The 23,980-nt window shown below is 46.6% G+C and overlaps 1 protein-coding gene across 1 annotated transcript; it reads right to left on the reverse strand.

The window, feature by feature from the left end:
• Window positions 1-16,813: 16,813 nt before the first annotated feature.
• Window positions 16,814-17,953, reverse strand: LOC139051953 (putative nuclease HARBI1). Its single transcript, XM_070529004.1, has 2 exons — window positions 17,411-17,953; window positions 16,814-16,864 (listed from the first exon to the last, which is right to left on the reverse strand). The coding sequence occupies exons 1-2, from the start codon at window positions 17,951-17,953 to the stop codon at window positions 16,814-16,816; spliced, it is 594 nt and encodes a 197-aa protein (XP_070385105.1).
• Between the last annotated feature and the right edge of the window lie 6,027 nt (window positions 17,954-23,980).

The raw sequence follows: 23,980 nt of genomic DNA on the forward strand, positions 1-23,980 counted from the left end.
AATTCAGCACACAATCATGAATACTATGATGGCAAATCTAAGGAGTAAAAAGTGTTTAGGGGCATGGTTAGATATTATAGTACTGGTACAGCTATGTTTTCATCTGGTTTAAGGGTTACCCTCATAAACAGGCAGCGCCTTCCACTACTTCCTAGAAACAAAAATTGTTTTCCGAGAAGCATTCGTCCTTTAAGGCCTGTGCACAGAACTGATAAACCGGTTCCGAAGCGAACAGGGCTTCCGCAGAGCGCAAATATAGCGAAAATAAGATATTTCTCCTTTGTAAAACGTACGGTGACTTGTGAAACGGTGACCCTACAGTGGTGACCCTACGTCATGATATTTTCTCTGTTTATTTTACTTGCGCATCGACTTCCGCAAACGCTGGTGACGGCATAATTACCCATGCATTTTCCATACATACTGTTACACAAAATGTGCTGATCTGAGGATTGCCGGCCATTTTCGCCCTTGGCTGCCCCGATTTGCCTGGCAATAGAACCCCGAAGCGACTGAAAATAAAATTTATGCTGAAAGAAGCGCGTGCTTTTTCAATCGTGTTACTGGTGGTAACAGAAACTCATATGTTTTACGGTTTCTATATTCAACGATTCAGCCGGTACATATATCCTGCACTCGCGGCTTGGTTCCTCTTTCACGGCTGGTCAGTACGGCACGACACTGAAGTGCATGGGCTCCTGCGCTGGCTGTTTACGGTCATCTCTCGTCGCTGGAAATGGAGGGCAGATATAATTGGAGTGTGTGAAAAGTGTGTGCTATGGTTGCTAGTCCCCGTACCAGTGATTTTGAGTGTTACTCAAGCGTCGAGAGGCCATCTCGGGCCTGGCAAAATAAAATAGAGAAAGAAAGCTCCTAAAACTCAGTATTCGGCTATAAATATAAAAACTGGAAACTCAGGAAAAAGTTTTCCACGCATGCGAATCTAGCTGTGAACTCGAGTAGCACATGAGTATTGCAGCCTGATGGAAAAATCTCCCTGCTGACTTACATGCTTAGGGTATGGGAAGGTATGAAGAACCACGTTTCTACGAAAGTGTACTTGGCAGCATCACGTACTGTCGACCGCAAATGTTTACCGACCACGCGAGCGCGTGGCCAACAGCCTATTCGCGACAGTTCGGCTGCGTCTGCTACAATAGACTGCAGCGCTACGCCCAAGAGCCATTCCTCCTTTAATCCATGACTGTGCCCGCTCGGCACAAATATTTTCTTTCTTTCTCTTTTCAACACGACGCGCTCTTCGGCAGTCCTGCCTTCGTGCCTCTGTCTCGAGAGTAGTTTATCAATATAGCTGTTATCAGTCGCGTGCCTTTCGGCTGGCGTCAGTTTGATTTACGGTTTGCGATGATAGTTACCCTTTTTTTTATTCACAGTTGTTCTTCGTTGCTTTGACCATTTGTTAGGATCGCACTTTCATGTTTCGCAGGCAGCGCTAGCTAGCGTTAGTGTTGCGGCACTGTTACAGCAAAAATACACCCGAAGCTATAAACCACGTTATTATCTGGCACCGAAAAATTGACAGCATACGGGCATTTTGGATTTCGCCCCTACGGCAGTGCTACAGTGGTGGGCGTGGTATCATCGCATGTCCGCGGGTTCAGCAGTGCAAGGCCCAAACCACCGCGTTACGACAGTGGTTACCGTTAGAAAATGAGGAGTAATCGGGTACAGTCACTCTCTGTCCAAGTTTATTTATAGCACGTGTATAGAAATGCCATGGGGCGTATAGAAAAGTTTTAGTACGATGCGAAACGCCCGCCATTTTTGGCCACCCATTCATTTTCCTTCAAGTTCCTGAGCATTTCTTCAAACCCAACTTTTTCTCTGCTCTTCCTAACTTCAAGCTGTGCTTACCCCGCGCAGCCTCATTTGTAGTTTTACCCTGGGCCAACCATGGCAAACAGCGCAGTAATCTTTGGTTAACATTCAACCTCGAGAATATCTCTGGTTTGAAGCAAAGAATTCCATGGGAGACATTGCACAAGGAGGCAACGATATACCGCACCCTGGTGTCTTTTTTTATCTTGTTCATGTCTACCAGCTCTTCACGTAATACTTTCCGAGTTTTTAGGAGGAATGTTTGAGAGAAAGAAAACATCGTGGTTGCTCTGCTGTCGTGATATTTAGCGATGTCGTGTAGCATCTGGACATACCGAAACTGCACCTAAGCATCTAATGCGCTCTCTCCGATGTCAGCACCAGTCATTCTTTAAAACTGCACACCTGATTCCTCCATCATGTACTCAAAGGTGTGGATGTCATGCTCTGCGCCTACCTAAGACAGTGTGTTTTGCCCTTAAACACTGCTATTGAGCTGAATGTATATAATAATGTTTATGTCATCGTAGTGTGATTATTGTTATGAGAACTTCCCACGTTGTGCCTTTCAGATCCCGCTAGCAGGAAGGGCACAAATAACCTTTTCCACTAAAAAAATGGAAATCACAATAAAGTTCAAATTTGCCTGCAGTCGTATCTTGTGCTTCTTATATATATTTTGTGCAGTAAACACAATGCCTCTTTGTGGCAACTTTATTGCTTTATTATTCTTGTCGCTCTACCACTCATTTTGTTACTATTTCTCAGAATGAAACAATGGTATGACGCTGTGCATGTCATTTTGACAGTGATGTTTTTTAGCAATCATTCCAAAAAATGATATATTTAAAGTGAGTTATCACTCTTATGAAAACCAGTTAGCAGGCCGAGACGGACAACCGAAAAATCTTGGAGCGTTCAGTTTCAGCGTTGGACTAAATGCGGCACCTGCTCTACTGCGCCCCCCTTACGAAGTCTATTTTATATTCATCCCTTGGCCGCCCCGCTTGGCGTGCCTCCATGGGCGTCGCTTCTGCTGCAGTTTTCGCTGGCGCAACTGTAGATGTTGGAAAGCTGGCGCGCGAAAATTAGGTTCAGCTTTTGCTGCAATATCCGATAACGGGCCACTTCTTTCTTCTCCGAGAACGACGTCTGACCACATAAGAAAACAGTAAAGTGCGCTTCACGAGATGGCTTTAATAATTGCTTTAGCGTTCATTTGAAGGCTTCGCTCATTTTTGCTGCTGAAACACGTTGTACCTGCGACAATTTGTGCTTGAAGAACGATGGTGGTGATGGTGCTTCCGGGTTGCACTTACTGATGCGCTTTGCCAGCACTGCCGATAGAGGTTTTGCTAAAGAACTAATCTTCAGATTTGCTCCGAACATTGGAACCTCTTTCTATGAACAAGAGCGACGGAAACAGCGACAGCACACCGCGGCCGCGGCTTGCGGGTCTCCTTTAATCTGAGGACGTGGCTTTTGAAGGCTATTTGCTAGTTCTATGCTTTGCGTTCCGTGAGCTTAGCGATCTCGTGCCACGAAAGGGTGAATCAGGGAAGCACAAACTTTTGTCGAGGCCAGTGCTAAAGATGCTGGATGCAGACATGACGCGCGGATTTCAGCGCGCCTTTTGAATTAGTGCACGGCACTCAACCTAATTTGCATACCCTTCCTGTAACGTGGAATTAGCATTCGGTCGTTCTCGCTTAACGCGAGAAGAATTCGACAAGGTCGTGGCACAGCAAGCGACAATCGGTATTTGCGAAACGACCGTCGTCTGATGCTAAAAGCATTTTTTCCTTTTTCAGAATGAAGGGTCGTGTATTTAAGGATGCTCGTTCGAAGGGCTCTGTCACGTAATCGAATAAATCTCAACGTGTACGCTTTACGTGTTAATGTCTTCAGCTCTGAACACCCAATGTTACCACATATCTTGTTCTTATGCGGGACACGCATTTGCCTCTATTTTTTCAGCTGTCTAAATGTCCACATACTGTATGTGTTGTCGAGGGGAACAAATTCTCATCAAGCGCATAAATAAATCAACGTTACTGTACACAAACGTGCTAATTCTATCTCTAAACTGTTTTATTACGGCATAGTTTGTGAAATAAGGGGTGATATTATTCTGCAACAGCGCGTTTACTCTCGAAGTTTGCTTTTCAGTTTCGTTCATTTCTTTCAACGATCACCATTAACGGCACCAGGCAAATTTCGCTTGCGCCAAAATTTATTGCGAACCCTTTGGTTCATTCTAAACACACATGTGCATTGAAAGAAGTGGATATATATAAAGAAATGCATATCATGTTCTTATCAGCGTCCAATTTCAACTCTAAATAAGAGTGTATTAAGAAACTTTCAGAAAAGATCTGCATGTCACTGTGACTTTAAACCTATTATCACAAACTACAAACAGAAGGAATGCTGGATATAAAAATGCAATGATAAAAGCGCAGAGAGAAGCAGTCACGCACCTGTGTTCTACAGCCGACTGTTTTGGTTAACTTACGAATGCTGTAACAGAACAAAGTTACTTTTTTTAATATTTTGAGTTGTCCATGAAAGAAAGGTCGTGAAACAATAAGCATATAACAGACTTGTAACAAGACACACTTGCTGTACAAGCACACTTGTCTGAGCAATAGCACACCTTGTGTATAATCGCTAATTACGGCATGCCAACAAATACGAATCGTTCAAATTTTATGCGACGTCTCATAACTCTTTCCTGCTTGGCCAACGTCGAGGACCTTAGTAATTGAGAGCCATCAACAATACCTCAGATATTTTTTCATGGTCCGTTTTCTCACGGTCACGCTCATCAACCTCTATTTGCCAGTAGCCGCTGCGAAGGTCCATCGATGAGAAGTATCGAGCATCTCGAAGGCGGTCCAAAGAGTCGCCGATGCGGGGAAGGGGATAAACGTCCTTCTTCGTAACGTGGTTAAGCTTGCGATAGTCAACGCAAAAACGCAGTGTGCCGTCTTTCTTTTTCACCAGAACCACAGGTGACGCCCATGGACTGGTGGAGGGCTGTACGATATCGTCGGTAAGCATTTGTTGGTCTTGATTTCGAATGGCGTCTTGCTCTTTACGAGAAACATGGTAGGCACGTTGGCGCACAGGTCTTTCATTGGGATTTGTAATAATTCTGTTTCGCAATAGGCGTTTGGTTGACCTTCGATGTTGAAGTGAAACAGTCCGCAAAAGACTGTAAAAGGCTCCGAATGCTAGCCTGTTGTTCAACTGATAATTTAGAATTCACATCAATATTGCTGTTGGCTGGTACGTCACAGTTAGAATCTCCATCATTGTGTCCTTCAGTTAAACAAGCGGGAAAGTCACTGACTGGCTCCAAATAGGCAATGACAGTTCGTGGGGCGAAGTGCTGGTAATCACGACTGAAATTGGTCACTAAAATCTGAGCAGTCCGTGACGACAGCTGCAAGATGCCGCGGGCTACGCAAACTTGTCGATCCAACGAGACCGACAGATTGCCTTCAGCGATTCCGAGACGGTGAGGATCATCGCCTGTTTCTACGGCGATCAACGCAGTACTCCTGGGTGGTAAAGTAGCACAGTCACCCGAAACACGTAACACTGTGGACTGTGGGTGGTAGTCGTCCGCATGAGTTGCGTGTTCACTGGAAAAAGTGACAAGTAACTCGCGAAGGTTTATGATTGCGCCGTACTCCCGAAGAAAGTCCATGCCGAGTATTACCTGCCTATAGCACTCTGCCAGTATAATAAATGAACCGACAAATGTGGCCTCACGAATTTGTATCCTCGCAGTGCATTTGCCGATCGGCGTGAGAACATGACCGCCGGCTGTACGGAGTTTAAGTCCTGGCCATGGTGTCGTCACCTTGCGAAGTGCAGTAACCAGTTGTCCGCTCATGACAGAATAATCGGCACCAGTATCGACAAGAGCGGTTACCGGGTGGTTCTCTACAGAAACAAGTATGTCGGCTGAAACAGGTTCTCGGTTTTCGAAGGAAGGTGTCGAAGGTACGCCGTCGTCGTTGTCGTCATCGTTATCGTCGTCGTCGTCGACGCCGTCATCGGGGTGTCGCAGCGCAGGATCTTTCGCAGTGCGTTGGACAGCGGCCCCACCCCCGGAGGTCGCTGTCCTTAGTTTCTACGACTTGGGCTCGTGGCCCGGTTCCCCACGGAAGCGGAGAACGTAGTGTAGCAGCTAGGTGACGCCGATCGTCGAGGAGGTGGTGATCGTGACTGGCGCCCCTGCGGAGACAGAGATCGGGTCGTTGGCAGGGACTGTTCAACCGGTGGGAACTGCGCGTACGGCGACGAAGGTTGACTGGCCAGATATTGATAGATTTCTCTCGGGTGCTCTCCCTCACGTGGGCGACAAGCGCCGAGGTGATAGCCCTGGAGTCCTATTCTTCCGTAGTAGCAGGCGCGGTACAAGTGGCCCGCTTCGCCACAGTGGAAGCAGAGTGGCTGATAGTCCGGTGTGCGCCACACGTCTGACTTTCGCGTATTGATTCGGGGGCTCGTGGACCGGTATATATTTGTACGTGAAGCTTGGCCTTGGAAGTGGCACAGCGATTCTTCCGAAGAAGGCGAGTTACGGTGGTTCCCGTGTTGCGATGGTAGCCTCACTGCTTGCGCATAAATCAGTACGGGGGTGGCTTCAGGTCTGCTTTGCACGAATGGCTGTGCCGCCTGGCGGACTTGTTCGCGGACTATATCTGTGAGGGATGTTAGGGTCGGTTGAAATTGTGCTCCCTGTAGTCGATCAAGCTCCTCACGCACGACACTACGCACAAGCTCTCGAAGCGCATTGATGTCATAGAGCAACGAGAGAGAAGACGCTGATCCCAGGCTGATTTGGCGATCGTAGACTGAGGAACGTTGCTGAAGGGCTCGCTCCATTGCCGTAGCCTCACTGACGAACTCAGCTACTGTAGCTGGAGGCCTTCGCATCAGTCCAGCAAACAGCTGCTCTTTCACTGCACGCATCAGCAGGCGTACTTTCTTCGCTTCTGTCATGCCAGGGTCAGCACGCTTGAAAAGCCGCTACATGTCCTCGACGAACATGGCGACGCTTTCGTTCGGCCTTTGAACCCTGTTCTGAAGGGCTTTCTCCGCTCGCTCTTTTCTTGCGGGGCTGCTGTACGTATCGCGTGTCTGCCGTTGAAATTCTTGCCAGGTGGTGATGGATGGCTCGTGGTTAGCGAACCATGTTCGGACAGAGTCCTCTAGGGCGAAGTACACGTTCCTTAACTTTCTCTGCTCGTCCCGATAATTGACGTCAGCCACACGATCAAAGTCGTCGTGCCAGTCTTCCACATCCTCAAAAGGCTCACCATGGAACGGCCGCGGCCAGCATGGGGTGTGGAGAACCAGCGACGCAGGAGGCTGTCCCGTACCGCATGTCTCCTGTGCCTGGCTTGCGGTTGTGGTGGACATCCTCGGCAGATCTTGCAGGCTTTTGCGTAGGTTGTCCACTTCCAGTTCCTGGGGGTCAGAGCTCATAGACGCGTACCCAGCACCTCCACCAGTTTGTCGCAGACAAAGCCACAAAGGACTTCGGTCGACGCTGTAGATCTCTTTATTTATCGCTGTCCTGGCAGCTTCGTCGTTCTCTTCTTCTGGGAGCCACCCAACATGCCTAGCATGTGGCACCGAAATTGCACCGTGTGGCTGTCAACTGTGTCGAGGTTGTGGCAATATCATTAGGACGCGTTCCAATGTGTGAATACTCCTTCAGTTAATATCTGTCAGAATTTTATGATTTGCATTAAAGTTTCGTTCTGTTAGGCAGTGTTTTATTTTTGCGGCTTTCGCAAGTGAATCTTCAAAATCATGTTCTGTTTTTCAGGGTGCGTTCAACTTCTTTGCCCAGGAGAAGTGTTCAACCGCTAAAGTGCGGTCAAACTACTACTACTACTACTACTACTACTACTACTACTACTACTACTACTACTACTACCACTACCACTACTACTACTACTACTACTACATCTACTACTACTACTACTACTTCCACCAACCCCAACACCACCACCATCACCAACCAATATTAATAATAATAATAGTAATAATATTAAGAATATTCATCTCTAGTTACAAAAACAAAGCCTAAAAAACATAAATTACCCAAAGCCACGACGTGCAGAACGTTGTGGCGCCGAGAATCATAACTGAAATACTCTCACCAGTGCAATTACCAGGAAGCTGTAAAAATCAGATAAGAGAGGCAAAAATTCAGTTAGAAGGTGCAAATAAATTAGGAATTGAAGGTTTCGAAGTAATTAAGTTCGTGTCTGGTGAAGGAACATCTGAAACGAGCGCGCGGGAAGGAAACCCAAGCAAGGATTCGTAATTAACTGTACGTGGGAGTTGTTCCCTACCGCTGATTGGAAAGGAAGAGTAAAAGAAACACTCAGTAGCGGGTAAAGAGAACAAGAAGTTGGTGTACCAAATAAGCTAATGCGAAGAAAGGCATAAATAATGAACATATTGAGCACATGGTGGAAGAGGAAAAACGTTCAGATACGGAAAGAGACGGCAGGTATACGTGTGCATTTCGAGAGGGTGAAATATCTTTATTGAAAGAGAGACAAAATAGTTTGCCGGATGAGCTGGCTTCCTTGCCTGTTGCTGAAACACGCGACGAAAAGGCAAAGAAATAGCGAAAGGGGATCTCAGACGATGTAGAAGATAATGGTATGGTAAAGAGGGCTCTGTAAAAGTATAATGTGCCCATGTGTGGCCCCGTTTCCATTAGGAACCTAAGCCTCATGACGACGAGCAGTGTTATCCGCACTTTTATTTTATTTGTGTTAATGCACAAGAGCAAAAAGAAAAGCAGAAACGAAAATCAAGAAAAAGATTGTTCATACTGTTCGGCCACTTCTCCAGATTACAATCGAGGAGAAGAGCAATTTTGCGCTCATTCAGCTCATTTGAAGGAGGCGAGAGACACGCCCTTACTTAACATGACACTAAACCTGCGTCACCATGTCTGGTTATCGACCAAACGCTCTTGATGCTAAAATATTGTCGCCTTCTGCGTAAATCTCAGACTTTCTAGATGTTACAAAGCCGTTTCTCTTTGTTCCTTGCCATTTTTCAACACTTTCCGCAACTGTCCTTTCTTTGTTTGTGTGCATCTTTCTTCTGCAACCGAGCTTTGTGTGCTGCTCCGACTTCCAAATCCCGGCAAAACGTGACTAGTTATTCTGCTCAGCACATGTACCGTCATTTACGCTGCGCCAATTTAATGTCCAAGACAAATTCGCAATAGCCAGTTGAGTGGCTTGTGGTAGACTAAGGCGTACAGACAGTACACCCATTCGCTTCGAAGAGTTTATTCTGCTTTTCACCGAAAGGCAAAAATTAGGAATGAAACAAAATGCGTCTTGAATGTAGGCTATGCCTGTCACCATGGTGTACGTGGCACGGCTAAATAGAACAAAATGTTAGCAAGGTACAAATATTGTAGTTGAGAAGCAACGGAAAATTTGCGATGCAGGCAGAAACGTGGTATTTTAGAGAACTTCATCGTACATAAAGCACACAATTGAAAATTATCGGAAATTTGTAATTCATTGGTCTTGCGCGTTTCGTCGAAATTACAAGAGGAGATGCTGAATAATGTCATGATAAAGAAGCAGCACGAAAACAGGTCAATAAAGTGTACAGATCCTTATTAAAGAAAGCACACTGTACGGTCAGAAGACAGCGTAATCACGGTCACATGACCGGCATTATGAAGATCCAAACAACGGGATGCGGGTGCAAGAATGTCACACGGGATTTAGTTTGCTCCTCGAGTCATATTACTAGAAAATGTATATGCCCCACCGAAAGCTTTTGCCAATACCTTTCGTTCATTTGTAAAAAAAGAATAAGAATTAAAGCACCCTTTCATATAGACAATCAGCGCTTGCGCATTTTGCAGCTAGAAGCTGCTCTATAACTACATCTGCCCTTCTTTGCTATTTTTTCAAAATCATGATTTGGGAATGTGTTAATTCATAGCGATATCTAGGTGTCAACATAACCTCAATCCTTAATTAGACCCTGCGTTCCAAAAGCAAAGTTAAGGATGCTAACTGCATGCTTGGTAATTATTCCGTCGTAAAATTTCTTCTGAACATTTCATCTCTTAAGCAGCTACTCTACAAAACGCTAGTCAGAACAAAATTTGAATAACACGCTTCTACGTGGGATCGCTCTTCCAACACATTCATTACGTTAATGGAATTTGTCCAGAATAACACCGCTAAATTTATTACTTCCGTCTATCGGCACGCAGCTACTATCAATGACACAAAAATGCACTCCCCCTTCCATCAGTTGCATCCTGCCGCAAACTTTTTCACCTCTCTTCATTTCATAAAATTCATTATCAGGGGTGCGATCGCGCAAACAGCTCGCTTTTCCGTTCGTTCGGTCTGGCTGCGACGTCACAAAGTAGGCCGTCCGCAAGATTTGTGAGAACGGGAGGGAGAGCACAGCCAATAAACGAGCGAGCCCAGCCCGGAAGTTTGCGTCACCAGTTTGAGCTTCGATCGGGGACGATACATTAAGTGCAGAATGTTTGTGATGCTTTATTAATTAAACACGTAATATAAGAAAGCATTCTTACTGTTGCAACATATAATTTGCCTTGGAAATCTCATGCGAGAGCAGAAAACTAATTTAAGCAGCATATATTTTGGTTTAGTCCGCTAGGTGGTATCGCACACGCCAAAACAAATTGGCGGGAGCGCGCAGTTCAATTGCAAAATTGCTGTTCGTCGGTTGCAAAATGTCGTCTCACAAGAACGTCAGGCTTGGCCCTTACGTGTCGCCACACCAACGCGAACTGTTTGTGGCGTTCATGGAGGGCCATCCCTACCTTGTGCGGGCATCGTGCGCACTCACACAGGAGTGCACGGTGGAGTGGAAGCGGCAGCTTTGGAGTGAGCTCGCCGCCCTGCTGAACACAGAGAGCCCGGCCGCCAAGACAGCCGAACAGTGGCAGGTGTTTTGGCGGAAGGAAGTATTTCTTTCCCGCCGAGATGCCGCCGCAGCTTCCGCAAGTCAAAGGTGAGTGCGAGAAGTGGTTCTGTTGCTCGCGATATTTACAATGCTGTCCGTAATTGCAGCGGCACGGGTGGTGGCCGTCTGCCCGGCCTTCGTGGCCGTGTCATCGCCATAGTGGCCACCTCCACGGTGACCGGAGTGTGCGAGCCTTTCTACCAACCGCTCGACGAGGTAAGCCATTGACAAACGCACCAAAAAACGGGAGGACGCGGCAGTAATTTACAGTAGTTGCGCCGTGTATACTGCATCGCGTAAGCAATGTTATACCACAGTCACGCAGGCCGCTTCATTCGCGATCGCCGCCAGTTTAGATAGAATTTCTCGACAGCCACTGGCTCCTTTCATTCCGCGAAGGGAGGCAATAGAAATAGAGAAATGTTGCCCCGATTGGGATCGATTCAGATCAAAAGTGCCTGCGTGACACTGGTATAACAGATATAGTTTTTCTTCCTTTATGTGCATGTGTTTGCTGCTGGCATGCACAAGATGGTTTACTACTGGGATTTCAAGAAATTTTTTTTCTGCTGTCATACCTCTACGTTAGTGCATATTGGGAGAAGCAGATTACGCAAACTTGACAAAACTGCTTCTCCGCATCTTATACATAATGCAGCCCGCCATGGAGGTGACCTTGCAATCTGTGGGCACCACCGCTGGAACAAGTGGCCTTTCACGTGAAGGTAAGCTTTTGCTCTTCCCTGTTGCCTTCCTGTTTGTGGAATCTGTTTCGTATATAAGGAACGCAAACTATTTCTACTCTAACCGTTGAGTGAATGTACCCTCTATTACCAATATAGGAGCACTGTAGCAGCCAGGAGTGGTCCCTGTTGAGCCACTGCCCCGAAGCCCTCCAGCCACTGCACAGCCTGCAGCTGGCCCTGGCGGATTGAGAACCAGTAAGTGAAAAGGAAATATCCTGCAATGTCACAGCTTGAATGCACTGGACGTAATGTAGTTGTGTGTTTAGTTCATTAAAAAGTGGTACTTTTTCCAGGCTACCAACCCCGGGTGCAGCGCCGGTCGCGAGGCCCTCGTCGGGTGTCCCACCGGGACGCCTTGGTTGAACGGCTCGCGGACGACTACGCCAGAACCGTCAGACAGAACTACGAGACAACCGAAGTGCGTGTGCCCTTGCCTGCTTTATATGGTGGAGCGTAATAGAATGACAGTAGACAGGTGTAACATTTTTTTAGCAATTTGATGAGCTGCACAGGTCACTAACTCACATACATGGCTAACACGTGTTTCAATAGCTGAACTGAAAAAAAAAGACTAAGGGAGACGGACGAGAACATCATCATACATTACGTACATGGTCATAAACACGGTCACTTGCAATCATTAACACAATGTAACAGCTTCAAACACAGTAATCACTGCCATTAGCATTTCTGCAACAGGCAATAACTGGGTGGACTAGACAACAGGGACACTTGCAATCAATCACACAATAACAGCTTCATACATTCCTATTTCCACTAAAGCTCTTTCTTTTGAGCAGTTTCATAGACATGGCAAGTTGCCTGTAATTAAATCACTCGTTTTAGAACACTGCCTCATATGACTTACTCGTTTCAAACCTTGGCCGCCCACTTTCAAGTATTAGCTAATGAATTTTTCCGCATAAGCTGTAATTGCACCACACACATCGGATTGCGCATGCAGATTGTGATAGTTCTCCCCCATCACACAAAAATATTAGTGTCTGAAACATTTTTCTAAAGGCAGCGGGGTAAATTGAGTGTCGTATGTAAAACACCTAAAATGCTCTGGGCCCTTCATCTTCATAATTATTTGCAAAGGCGGTAGCTAACTCACAGTTCAAATTTAGCCTGCACATCGCCGTAAAGTTTCCTTTATTTTGACGCACTTAGAAACACTATAGCTTGCATAGTTCATTGATGACGATGGAGAACACAAACCTCAATAAATTATTGAAACATAAAAAAGGAGAACACTGTTGATTAATGAGTTGCAATGGTTGTAATTAAGGCAGTAAGAGGAAAACTTTGCCACACAATACACTCAGGACTGTGGCTATTTCCACAAAGTTTGAAGTTGCTAACTTGTTCTGGAAGGCTGGGAAACATCACATATAATGGCAGTGCGACAGCTTGCAATGCTTGAATAACAATTTATATACACGGTCCAATACATGCTTTTACAACAAAATGCAACATAGGGCCTAGCATTCTTTGCTACAGTGATACATGTCATGGTCGCTTGCTCATTTGCAATCCCAAACTTATTGCTATGCCATCTGTTAACTTTCCGGCGCTCGACAGCATAAAAGTACATATGGTATTGATATTTCTTTACACAACTACATGAAAAGCAACAACAAAAAACAGATACAATGGTGCAGACAGACAACAACATAGAAAGTGTTTGTCCTTGTCCCCATAACTAATGAACATATGGTAATCTGAATGAGCATACATGCAGTTGAGCGCCTTTATACCTAAAGTGCTTGGGACCACCAAAATCATCCGTTTTACAGCTCACTTTGTAAACATTGTGCACAGCACGCCTCACACTAGGAACCGACCGAACATAATTACTCTTTCCTTATGCAGGTCACTTTGCTGTAGAGGTGCTTGACCGATTGTGCGGGAATGGATGCTGATGTAATGATTTCTTTCTAGCTCCTTCGTGGTATCCGCCAGGGCGTAGACCGGCTAGCTGCAGATACTGAGCGGGTCGTGGCTGCTGTGGAGCGGCAGGCTGACCAAGTAGCGGAGGCACTGCGGCCAGTGGGGCAGCTTTCGCAGCTCTTGGGCCAGCTAATGCAGGAGGCAGTGGCTGCAAGGAGGGAATAGACAATTTCAAGTTTTAACGCGATAGCGTTAAGGAGCTCGTGTCGCAGAAAAGCCGGTGTCGTCGGTGTCGGGTGTCGGTGTCCACGGCGTTGACCGTGAGCGATAAATCATGGCAGGCGCTTCATAAATAAAAAGCAACTTCCAAGTTTGGCCCGGTGGGAATCGAACCAGGGTCTCCGGAGTGTGAGACGGAGACGCTACCACTCAACCACGAGTGCGATGCTTCCAAGCGCTACAAACGCGCCTCTAGTGAATGCGGTGTTGCCTTCGAAACTTGCCGTGGAAAGTTATACTGCGGTGTATATCGGTAATTATGAACATGTAACGTACAGAAGTCGCAATTACACGAGTTGCGAAGTGCGTTTCCGCTGCATTTCTTCTGCGCTTTCCGCACACGCAGAGCCATCCTGCGGCAAACACAGAAGACCCCCTCCTCTCAATGTACGGCGCTGCCCCGACAGGAGGCGCCCCGCGCGCGCATTGGCCAGGTGCGTCGCGGTCCCGACTCCCTCTCTCATGACGACGCTTCGCCGTGCCCCCGGTTGCAGAATCAAGCGCCGTTCCTTTCTTTAGATTACTATCTATCTCTCTGCCCGTGCCGATCACGACGTTTGGCTGGCGTAGATCGTTTCCCCTCCGAGACACCGAGTTCTTTGGTTCGTTCCGTTCGCTCAGGCCCACGTTTCGTTGCCGCGCCGAACGCTGCGTTGCTCGACGCTCACCGCGTGATAGGTGGGCGCTAAGTCCGATGCGGGGCGCATCCTAAGTGATCGCTGTGCCGTAGCGCATTGTCTTATACCCCTTGGCGGGTCGACGGGAACGCTGTCGCGTCCCACTCTTGAAGGCGAAGCTTAAGCGTCCTCCAATTTTTTATTATTTATTGTATTTTTGTATTATTCATTATTATTTGTTCATTATAACTTTGATCTTGTTTTGTACATTTAAATATTTTTTTAGTGATCTCTAAACTTTGAGATGTTACTCAATGGTAGCAGAAATTAAATAGTTACCTTATTTCCGTTATGTGCACAAGAAATTGCATACTATTTTTGTAACTTTATCGTTAGTATGTTTTAGTATTTTTTAGCAAGTATCATTAATATGTTTAGGGTGTTTCAGTCATATGAGTTAGGTGGCAGTCATGCTAGCGTTGCTCTTTCTGTACTCTGTGTTGTTGCACTGAGGTCCAATTTTTTTTCTTGCAAGTTTCCATATCCAGTGTCTACCTGAAATCACTAGATGGCTGCTTTAGAATTGTGTTACACATTACATATAGTGAAGCTAACTCTTGATTTGGCGCCTGACGGGGATTCTCCAGATAACAGCTGATGCCTTGTATGCGGAGAAAAACAGTATTAGTCATATTGTTTTCAACTAGGTCATGTTATTCCTGTCATTTATATCGAAGTACAGAATGCGTCAGGCTTGCATGATGCTTTTTATTTGTATGCTTACCACTTTTATAATGAGAGGGTAATAAGTGGTACATGAAGCACTTCTGGCTAGCCACATAGGCTCCTGCTATGATATTTTTTTGCTACTACTTCCATGTAACTTTATATATGCTAAGCTACAGCTATGGAGTGCATTACTGTACCTGATACTGAAGAGTAGTTCAAGGTGCTATGATATGTGACATACACACGTCCAGCAGGAAGCCTGCTACAGCAGCACATTAGTCCAGCTCATTCTGACATATTTCGTCACTGTTACTACTTCAGATATGTTGTATTATATGGGGTGTATCTGAATGCAGAACATGTAGCGGCTGACATTTATCTGTATTTTTTGTGACACGAGGATGTTCACAAAGTTGAAACCATGGAGTACATTAAAGTAATACAATTTCCTTGAGCTACACGATGTCTTGGCTCATGCTGGCTGAATATACTACATGAACAATATGCCCGTTGCAGTGTGAAATGAAATGTTCTTGTGACGTTTCAATCTAGCTACCCAGCTGGCTACAGGGGTGGACAAAAATGTCGAAATGGCACGACATGTCTTCGTGCAAAACCTACCTCTGTCTGTTTTGTTTTCAAAATTCCCTGTTATAACAGAGTGCCATTTTGTATTTTGTGTTTCTAGTTATTTAAGAATAAAATTACAAAAGAAAAAAAGAACCCGCAAAAGAGATGCAGCAGCACACCCGCTCAGGTGCTTGTGCTGTTTTTTGTATTCTCCTTGAATTTGCGTTCCCATCAGGAACTAAGTTGCCCAGCAACACTTTTTTAACGTCTCTCTTCCACTGTTTCTAAACCTTTTGTTACTGTGACACACCCTGTGAAAATCCGCAATGGGGATTTCAGTATTAATCAAAACAAATATTTTTGAAAATGCCTTGCGTCCTTTTTATCAAGGGCGACCATTTCAATTTTTCAATGGCATTATGAGGTTTGCCTTTTCACGCCTATGTTGGAGAACTCACCTGGCTTTACGGTTGAGCCGCGCGACGAGCCTGCTGTTGCTGCCTCAGCCGACGATGCAGCGCACGCAGGTGAGTGGTACGCCAGCTAGGGGCCGCAGAGAACAGGTTTGACAACCTGGCTCCTCATCTGCTTCGCCCTCATCAGCAGCTCTCTGGGCGTTTCTTGCCGGCAGGTGTGGTGCCCTTGAGACACAGGCAAGCCCTGTTGCAGCGGTGGCTGGTTGCATCGGCCTCCTCATCACTGTCCTGCAGCTCCGGCTCCCCTGCCTTCAAAGCAATGTTGTGGAGAGCAGCGCAGGCTGCCACGATTGTGGCTGCATCCTTGGGCTCATAAAGGAGTGTCCGGTACCTTTGAAGGCACCGGAACCTTGCCTTCAAGACGCCAATACCCCTTTCCACAACGTTCCTCGTGGAGGCATGGGCCTGGTTGTAGCGCCCCTCCGGAGTGTCAATGCCTGGATGGCCTGGCACAGGAGTCAGCAGCCATGGCTCAAGAGGGTAGCCCGAGTCTCCTGCATGTTGGAAACATAACTGTGTAATATACTTCACTGATTTCAACATGTCTGCAGCACTCACCAAGCACCCATTCTCCACGTCGCAGGTTACGTGTGAGGCGGCCTAACAGTGGTGAGTGCCTCCACACGTAGGAGTCATGGCACGATCAGGGGAAACGGGGATCGATGTCCACGATGCGCATGTGGGCATCACACACCTGGAGGGCAGAACAAACGGGCGGAAAATGGTTCAGAATAAGCAATTTGAGCTGGAATATTTTCATATTTCACGTCATGCTGACAGATAAATAGTCTGAATGAAATCTTTTTGCACCAACATGACTTCATAATTCTTTCCCAGACACAGCTGCATTCTTTCTCACATCAGTAAAAAGCAATCTCCGAAATAGTCTTCTTTAATTATTGCAAGAAATGTGCAAAAAGCTACATTCACGAGACATTTGTGAATTAACGCTCATCATAGCCGCCTTGGTTGTTCAATGCGTACTCTTATACCTGTACCGCAAGGGCACTATCGATCGATTTGATTCGGTTCGAAATTATCAACCGCGATTACCTGCCTCCCGCAGCTTAAGCAAATGAATCAATCTGGACCGAGAAATTGAATTCCGAACGGGCTCGTTCACGATCGATATTGCTTTACGTGGTACCCGTATTGTACACACTATGACGGCAATACATAAAACCGATAACCTAATAAAAGATGACAGCGTGCAAAAAAATGTCAGATCGTGAGTACTTACGATCATGGTATTCAAGGCGTAGAAGCCTTTCCTTGACATGAAGCCCGCGGTCTCGCCCGGGCTGAGTCCTTCGGGCTGTTTGATCGCTATGAGCGTCCCGTCGACACAGGCCACTACAGCGGGAATGCGGCCCCGATCCGCAAAGGCCGCCTTTGCACTAGCCTTGCCGGCCGTTGTCAACGGGAAGCTCACCCAGCCCTGTTGCCGGCCCACCACTGTTATTGCTTCCGCAACTGCGTGAATGCTTTCGCTCACGGAAGCTTGCCCCATGGATACGAATTCTTCGCTGCCGATGGATCTTTGGTAGCTCCCTGTCGCGAAGAAACGGAGAGCACAAAGCACCCTGTCTTGCGTCGTGATGCCACCGGTCCGAAGGCCACCGATGGCGTCTTCCAGTTGCTCGCAGAGCCAGCGCACAGTGCGCTTCGAGAACCTGAAGTGGTCGCGGAACTCTTCCTCGGTAAGCTCGTCAAATGCGTCCCGAAATATGCGTTGCCGAGGCTGCCCGAGCGACTCCAAAAGCGCGATAATAGGAGCGGCCATCGCGACTCGTGAGCACCAAACAAACCGCCGAACAATGAACGCGATTCTCTGAGCACAACGTGAAACGGCGAGCATTCTCGACAAATGCACTCGGATCAATCAAAATGAAAACAGCACTATTTATATTTATCGCAGCCCAGGCGCATTTAATTTCACTGTGATCACAGTTGTTTTCAATAATTAACATCGCTAACGTTCGGCGATGGCGGATCGCGTTTTAATCTCGAAAAACTCGACCCCCGCCAGGGCCAGCCATGTTCGGCGAGCGACGACATTATGAGCAGACGACAGGCGCATCGTCTGCTACTAGCGCTGCTATGGCAACGGCCATTCATTCTTCGAAACGAATGCCCTTGTCGACCGTTCCACGAAAGCGGCCGTTTCCCCTCGCTTTTGGAATGATTGACAGGAGTGTGAGGTAAGCGCATTTTGTGGTCCCGCCCCGGCGCAATGGCCGCCGTGACGAAACGCGCGGGCGCCAACGAATCACGAGAGGGCAAGCGAGAGAACGGAAAAGCGAGCTGTTTGCGCGATCGCACCCCAGATTCTACAGGTACGCTCTTCACTTATTGCCACGGCTATCCTACACTTCTTCACGCATCGATACACCGACAAGGTCACACTATTGCTCCGTCCCGTGCAAAAGCCAACCTGGACTCTTTCATTCTCCTACTTGAGTGGACTGGAATCACCTTCTGGGATCAATCGCCCTGGCTCCATCACTCCATCGCTCCAGCACTAGTAGCTAATATTTTGCCATAAGAAATTCTATTTTTTTTAATATTACTCTCACATGTATTGTTACCCTGTCTCTTTTCGCGCACTACTAGCTAACATTTAACACAAGGAATTGTAATTTTGCATTATTGTTATTCTCACATGCCTTGTTACTCTCATATGTATTAATACTCTCACATGTACCACTCGTCTCTGAAATGCGTTTGTGCCTTGAGGGTACTAATGAATATATAAATAATAAATCAATAAAACATTATTCAAATTGCTCCTTATCTCTGGAAAGTATGTTATAAACAAAAATATTTAGCCCGGAATAGCACGCAAACGGCAATAGCACGCGCTCTGTTCATCCACGGTCTCCTTCATTGGCTCTTCGGTAGTACTTCTAGAGTGAGATAAACATAAATGAAGTATTGACAGTGCCATATGATGTACGTGCATGTTAGTACGGATGCAATTGTTCATTCTGCCTACAACTGAAACTCCTATCTTTAATAATTCATGACGAAAATATGTTCTAAGGACATTTCTTTTTTTTACATTTTAACAGCAAACCAAGGAGAAGCTTCAACGTAAATTAGTTCTCATTTGTGGCAATAAAGTCATCAGCCAAAGCTTCCCGCACATTTCTGTAGCCTAGACGGTCCCTCTTGCAGTGAGAGCTGCATGGTACTTCGTAACTGCTGCCTGCTCAATCGGCTCTCAGGTTGGTACTTTGTATTTACGTGTAGAGCGAGGTCAATATGAATGACTCAATGGCCAATCACTAATGGCTAGAGAGCCTTGTCAAGCTGTGTGTAACCTTGACTTTCTGCATCTATGCTCTTTGAAAATCAAAAATAAACTGATCAATGAGTTGACTTAATGACTCTTCAGTGCCTGTATCATAACAAAACTTTGTCATTTATTTACCTACGCATAAAAATTCTCGTTTTATATATGCAGAAAAAGGCTGCTTGAAAAGGTAGCTGTGCTCATTATAATAGAGCCGTGTGAAAAGATCAACGCTTGAATGGGGTCTCTGCACGCATTTATGGTTACCCACACGTGTGTGCGTGTGTGTGTGTGTGTGTGTGTGTGTGTGTGTGCGTGTGTGTGTGTGTGTGCGTGTGTGCGTGCGTGCGCGCGCACGCGCGTGTGTGTGTGTGTGTGTGTGTGTGTGAGAGAGAGAGAGAGATAAATGTGGCAGTTCAGGTAGTCACCTTTTGGAGGCACTGTGTACTCTTCTGCCGTTCGCAAATTGGCAGGCTTTTCAATATCTCTACCTCGTACTGCCTAGTGGGTTTCCTCTGCTTCTTTGCATGCGTAAAAAATAGCGATCCTAATTTGCTTCACTTAGAGCCAGTTAAAATGAGCACCAAATACAAAGGCAGCTAGAACAGAAAATTCTGCAAGATAGCCACATCGCAAATCACCCAAACAACACACAAATACTTCCATGCACACGCACCGAAAACAAAAGGTAATGAACAGATCTCGCGCTTGGTCTTAAAACATTGTACGGAACTTGCCTACGACTGTCAGGAAGCAATCCTGGATTCTAAGAGACGGCACACCTTACCAGAAGAGTTTCTTTTTGAGTGGATCGAAATAAGTGAGAACTAGAACTAGAGCAGAACTAAGCAGAACTAGAACCTTCGGCACAGCGGCTTTTTCGGGTGCGCCCGACTAATCTAGCGACGCAGCGTACCTACAATAAGACCCTCCACACAGGTGCCAAACTGGAGCTTCGTGCACTTTGAATAGAGTGGAGGAATGAAGGCCTCGATTAGACGATAAAGAATCGTTGCAAGCTCGCGGCGTGCGATGAGATACAGCAGTTAATTAGCGCGTACATCGCCCGGTTAGTCAACAAACCTGCTATTTTTCGATCGCACATGTCGCCCTCGCTGGGCAAAAAGTTATTATAGAAACCCTAAGCAACAATAAAGTTAACGCTATCTCATTGAACGCGCTGTACGTTAAACTAAACTTTTACCAAGCAAAGAAGGACAGATACTCCACTTTGTTTGTAGTTTCTGCGAGTGCGTGAAAAAGCTTTAATAACGAAATTTAAATGCTCATGGAACAGAATATCGCTTACCAGTCGTTTGCGGGGGATCACACGAACCTAGCGCATGCCACAGAGCCACGCACGTGTTGTGATTCTCTGATAGAACCATCTCGTCATCTTATCTGAACTCCTCTGCATCGGTAGTTTCTTGACTCCCCAGCGAATGCGGATGGTTCCGCAGCTTCGCCATAGTCGGCCTACCAGGTCAAGCGCAAAGTTTCGCTTAAGTCAAGGAATACGCGTAGAACACTCCACCGACACCCCCCCGCCCCCCTCCCAAAAAAAAAGAAAAAGAAAAGGCAGGAGCGGCTGAGTCAGCTGCGCTGAGCAGCCGTGAGTTGTTGGCGTCTCAAACGAAACCGGCAACCTAAGGTGAGAGAAAGGGAAAGCGCTTTCCTTTCGTTGACGCGATAAAATTACGCAGGTGAGCCTCCTGAGTGTCGTCGTTTCTCCTGGTTTAGACTTTGATCGGATTAGCGCGATGTTGTGGGAGTAGGTATTTAATTAATGGGCTTACTGAAGTGAGTTCATGTTTAATAATTTGTCAGTACCTGAGCTTTCAAGTATTTTACGTTGTCGGTTAACTCCTACTCACCCATGGCTAGTTTCTTAAAGTGTCCGGACCTGGGTTGAGTTCTACACCACCCGATAACACAACGAAAGTAATGATGACATACATGGACTCTGCTGTTATAAAAACACAAAACTGAGGCTCGCCAGGTGTAGGAAAAGGTAATTACTGGATTTCATAGCAAAAAGAGGATATGGCTTGTTAACCTGAATGGGCGAAGGCGAGCGGGTGGCACTCCTCCAATCGACGCCGCCTGTTCTTCGTGGCCTGTTCAGTGGCTGTTCTCTTGGCCGGACTTTGTTAGTCGGCTGCGCGTCGCTTCTCTTCTTGCCCGCACTCCATTTTCGGGTGTACCCCACTGGCCCGTCTCTTCGCCTCCTGCCTTAGCGCTTCCGTAAGCACCGAATACCTCTGTAGTTTTGTAGTAATACCTCTCTTCAGCTTCTCTTTCACTTGATACTTTTTCAAAGGCCCATTGTTGTACCTACGAGCGGAGACCTACGCGCGAGATAGCCCAGCTAGCGCAACCGAGTCGCGTCTATTTGTGCCACACGTACCGGTGTGGTACAGGATCGCAGTGAGCGAGCGGGTGCGTGCGAGTGCGCACGAATCGGCGACAAACACTTTGACCTTGGACGGCCTTGCCTTTGACCTTGGCTTTGACTAAGCAAAGAAATTATTCCCATTTATAACAACCTTTTAGTCCGGATTGCTGTTTAATATTTCATACCATCTTTATTTTAGAACCATCCTTTGCCTGATTCCAGGCGCTTTGCGGTAGGTAGGCAGATACTTGCTGTCTTGCTGTCTGTTCGGTCGCTGTTTTTATGTGGTGCTCTGAGTTTTCTGGTTTTTTGGATTGCTACGGTTACCTTTGACGACGATTGATTAAAAAGACATCGGGTGAAGATTCAACGAGCCAGGCGCCTTACAGGTACGACATTTCTTTTTTGAAGACCTGACTATTTTTGAAGACCTCACCTTGCCGCTACGGTGGTCGGAAGCCGAGAACATCGTCGCGAGCCTTATGCTCGTCCAAACGTAACAAGCCATATGAATGACGCTACGGGCCGTAATGAAAAACCTGGAGCCTTGCAAGCGTCACAAAGCTTCATAAAGCCGGCACGTTTGGTTCTCCCCAACACGGAATCAACTTCAGCGAATTCAGAAATGATGGCTGATGGTGAAGCCGAGACCAGGCAACCTCGCCTAGAAGACGGCAAGTACGACGATAGAACATCGAATTATGAACTAAGTGATGAAGAAGAGCTGGGTGAAGATGCACCATTTACTGTGGTCACGTATAAGAAAAAGCGAGCCGAAGGCATTCCGGTTCTCTTTCGCCCAACAAGTGAAGGTAATACTTTTGGCAAGTAAATCCAAACCGAGTGTCTGCCGAAACAGTTTCCGCTGCCAAAGAAAAAGTACAGTCTTTCAGGATGACCAGAGATGGAAGTTTCAGTGTCAGCGTTGCTTCCTTAGCATCGGCGAAACGCCTTTTGATGCTCTAAAGTGTAGGCGGTCTAGAAGTCAAGTCATTCATACCAGAGTCGCACACGCGAAACGTTGGGAAAGTATAACATGTACCTCTGCAGTATACAGATGAACAACTCCTAGACTTCTTGAAAGACGCAGGAGTTATATCAGCACGCAGACAGATAAGGTATTCCCGCCAAGAAGATGGAGCAGTGAAGTCATATCCACTTCACACGGTAATTCTGACTTTCAGAGACGACCGCCCTATTCCTGGAAGAATTTACTTGTGTTTCACCAGCCACCCTGTCGAGGAATACCTAGGACCCGCACTTCGCTGCTATAATTGCCAGAGATTTGGGCACATGGCGAAAACCTGCCATAGCACACGTCGATGCAAAATCTGCTCAGAAGACCATGACCACAAGGAGTGCAAGTCACTTCTTCAACCTAAATGTGCAAACTGTGCGTGGAACGATGCCGCCTCCTTCTCAGGCTGCCCACAGAAAAAAGCAGCGGCATAAATGTGTCGACATGAGCTAATTCATGGAAGACAACCGCGACGCAATGAACCCGCACCAAACCTAGAAATTGTTCATCCACTGCCAGATCACCCACCTCAGCGGGCACCGGAACCACCACAGCCAAGAGCACAATTAAGATATCCCTCCACTAGAGAACAACCAACAGTGCAATCAACAGACCAATCAAGAGGATCACAGTCAAGCGCCCAGTCTTATGCATCAGTGCTACGGAAACCCAGAGGACAACAGGCAGAAAATAATACACAAGAAAGCTCCTGTACTCGCACACATTTCTCTCAGTGACCTTACGCATCTACTACAGAGGTAACACCAGCTAATAGCGAACATACCACAGCATCGGTGACACAACTGATTTTGCCAATGCTTTTCGCAGCTCTTAAGGCAATCCTATCTGCTTTGCCGGAAGCAAACAACCTACCATAAGTAAAAGCCTTGTTGCCTCTAGAAGCACTGTTGTGTCAACAATCCAGGCCGAAACTGCGGCAGGCACTGCTTGAATAACCGCTACAAAAATGTCTCCATATTGCAGTGGAATGCCAACAGTCTTCGAAGAAAGTGCGCTGACTTTCGTAAACTGCTTGTGCAATACAACTTCCCAATACTTTGCATTCAAGAGGCGGGAATCACTGACGACTTTCGCCTCTCGA

This window comes from Dermacentor albipictus, unplaced genomic scaffold (genome assembly GCF_038994185.2).
Source record: "Dermacentor albipictus isolate Rhodes 1998 colony unplaced genomic scaffold, USDA_Dalb.pri_finalv2 scaffold_16, whole genome shotgun sequence".
Lineage (NCBI taxonomy): Eukaryota > Metazoa > Arthropoda > Arachnida > Ixodida > Ixodidae > Dermacentor > Dermacentor albipictus.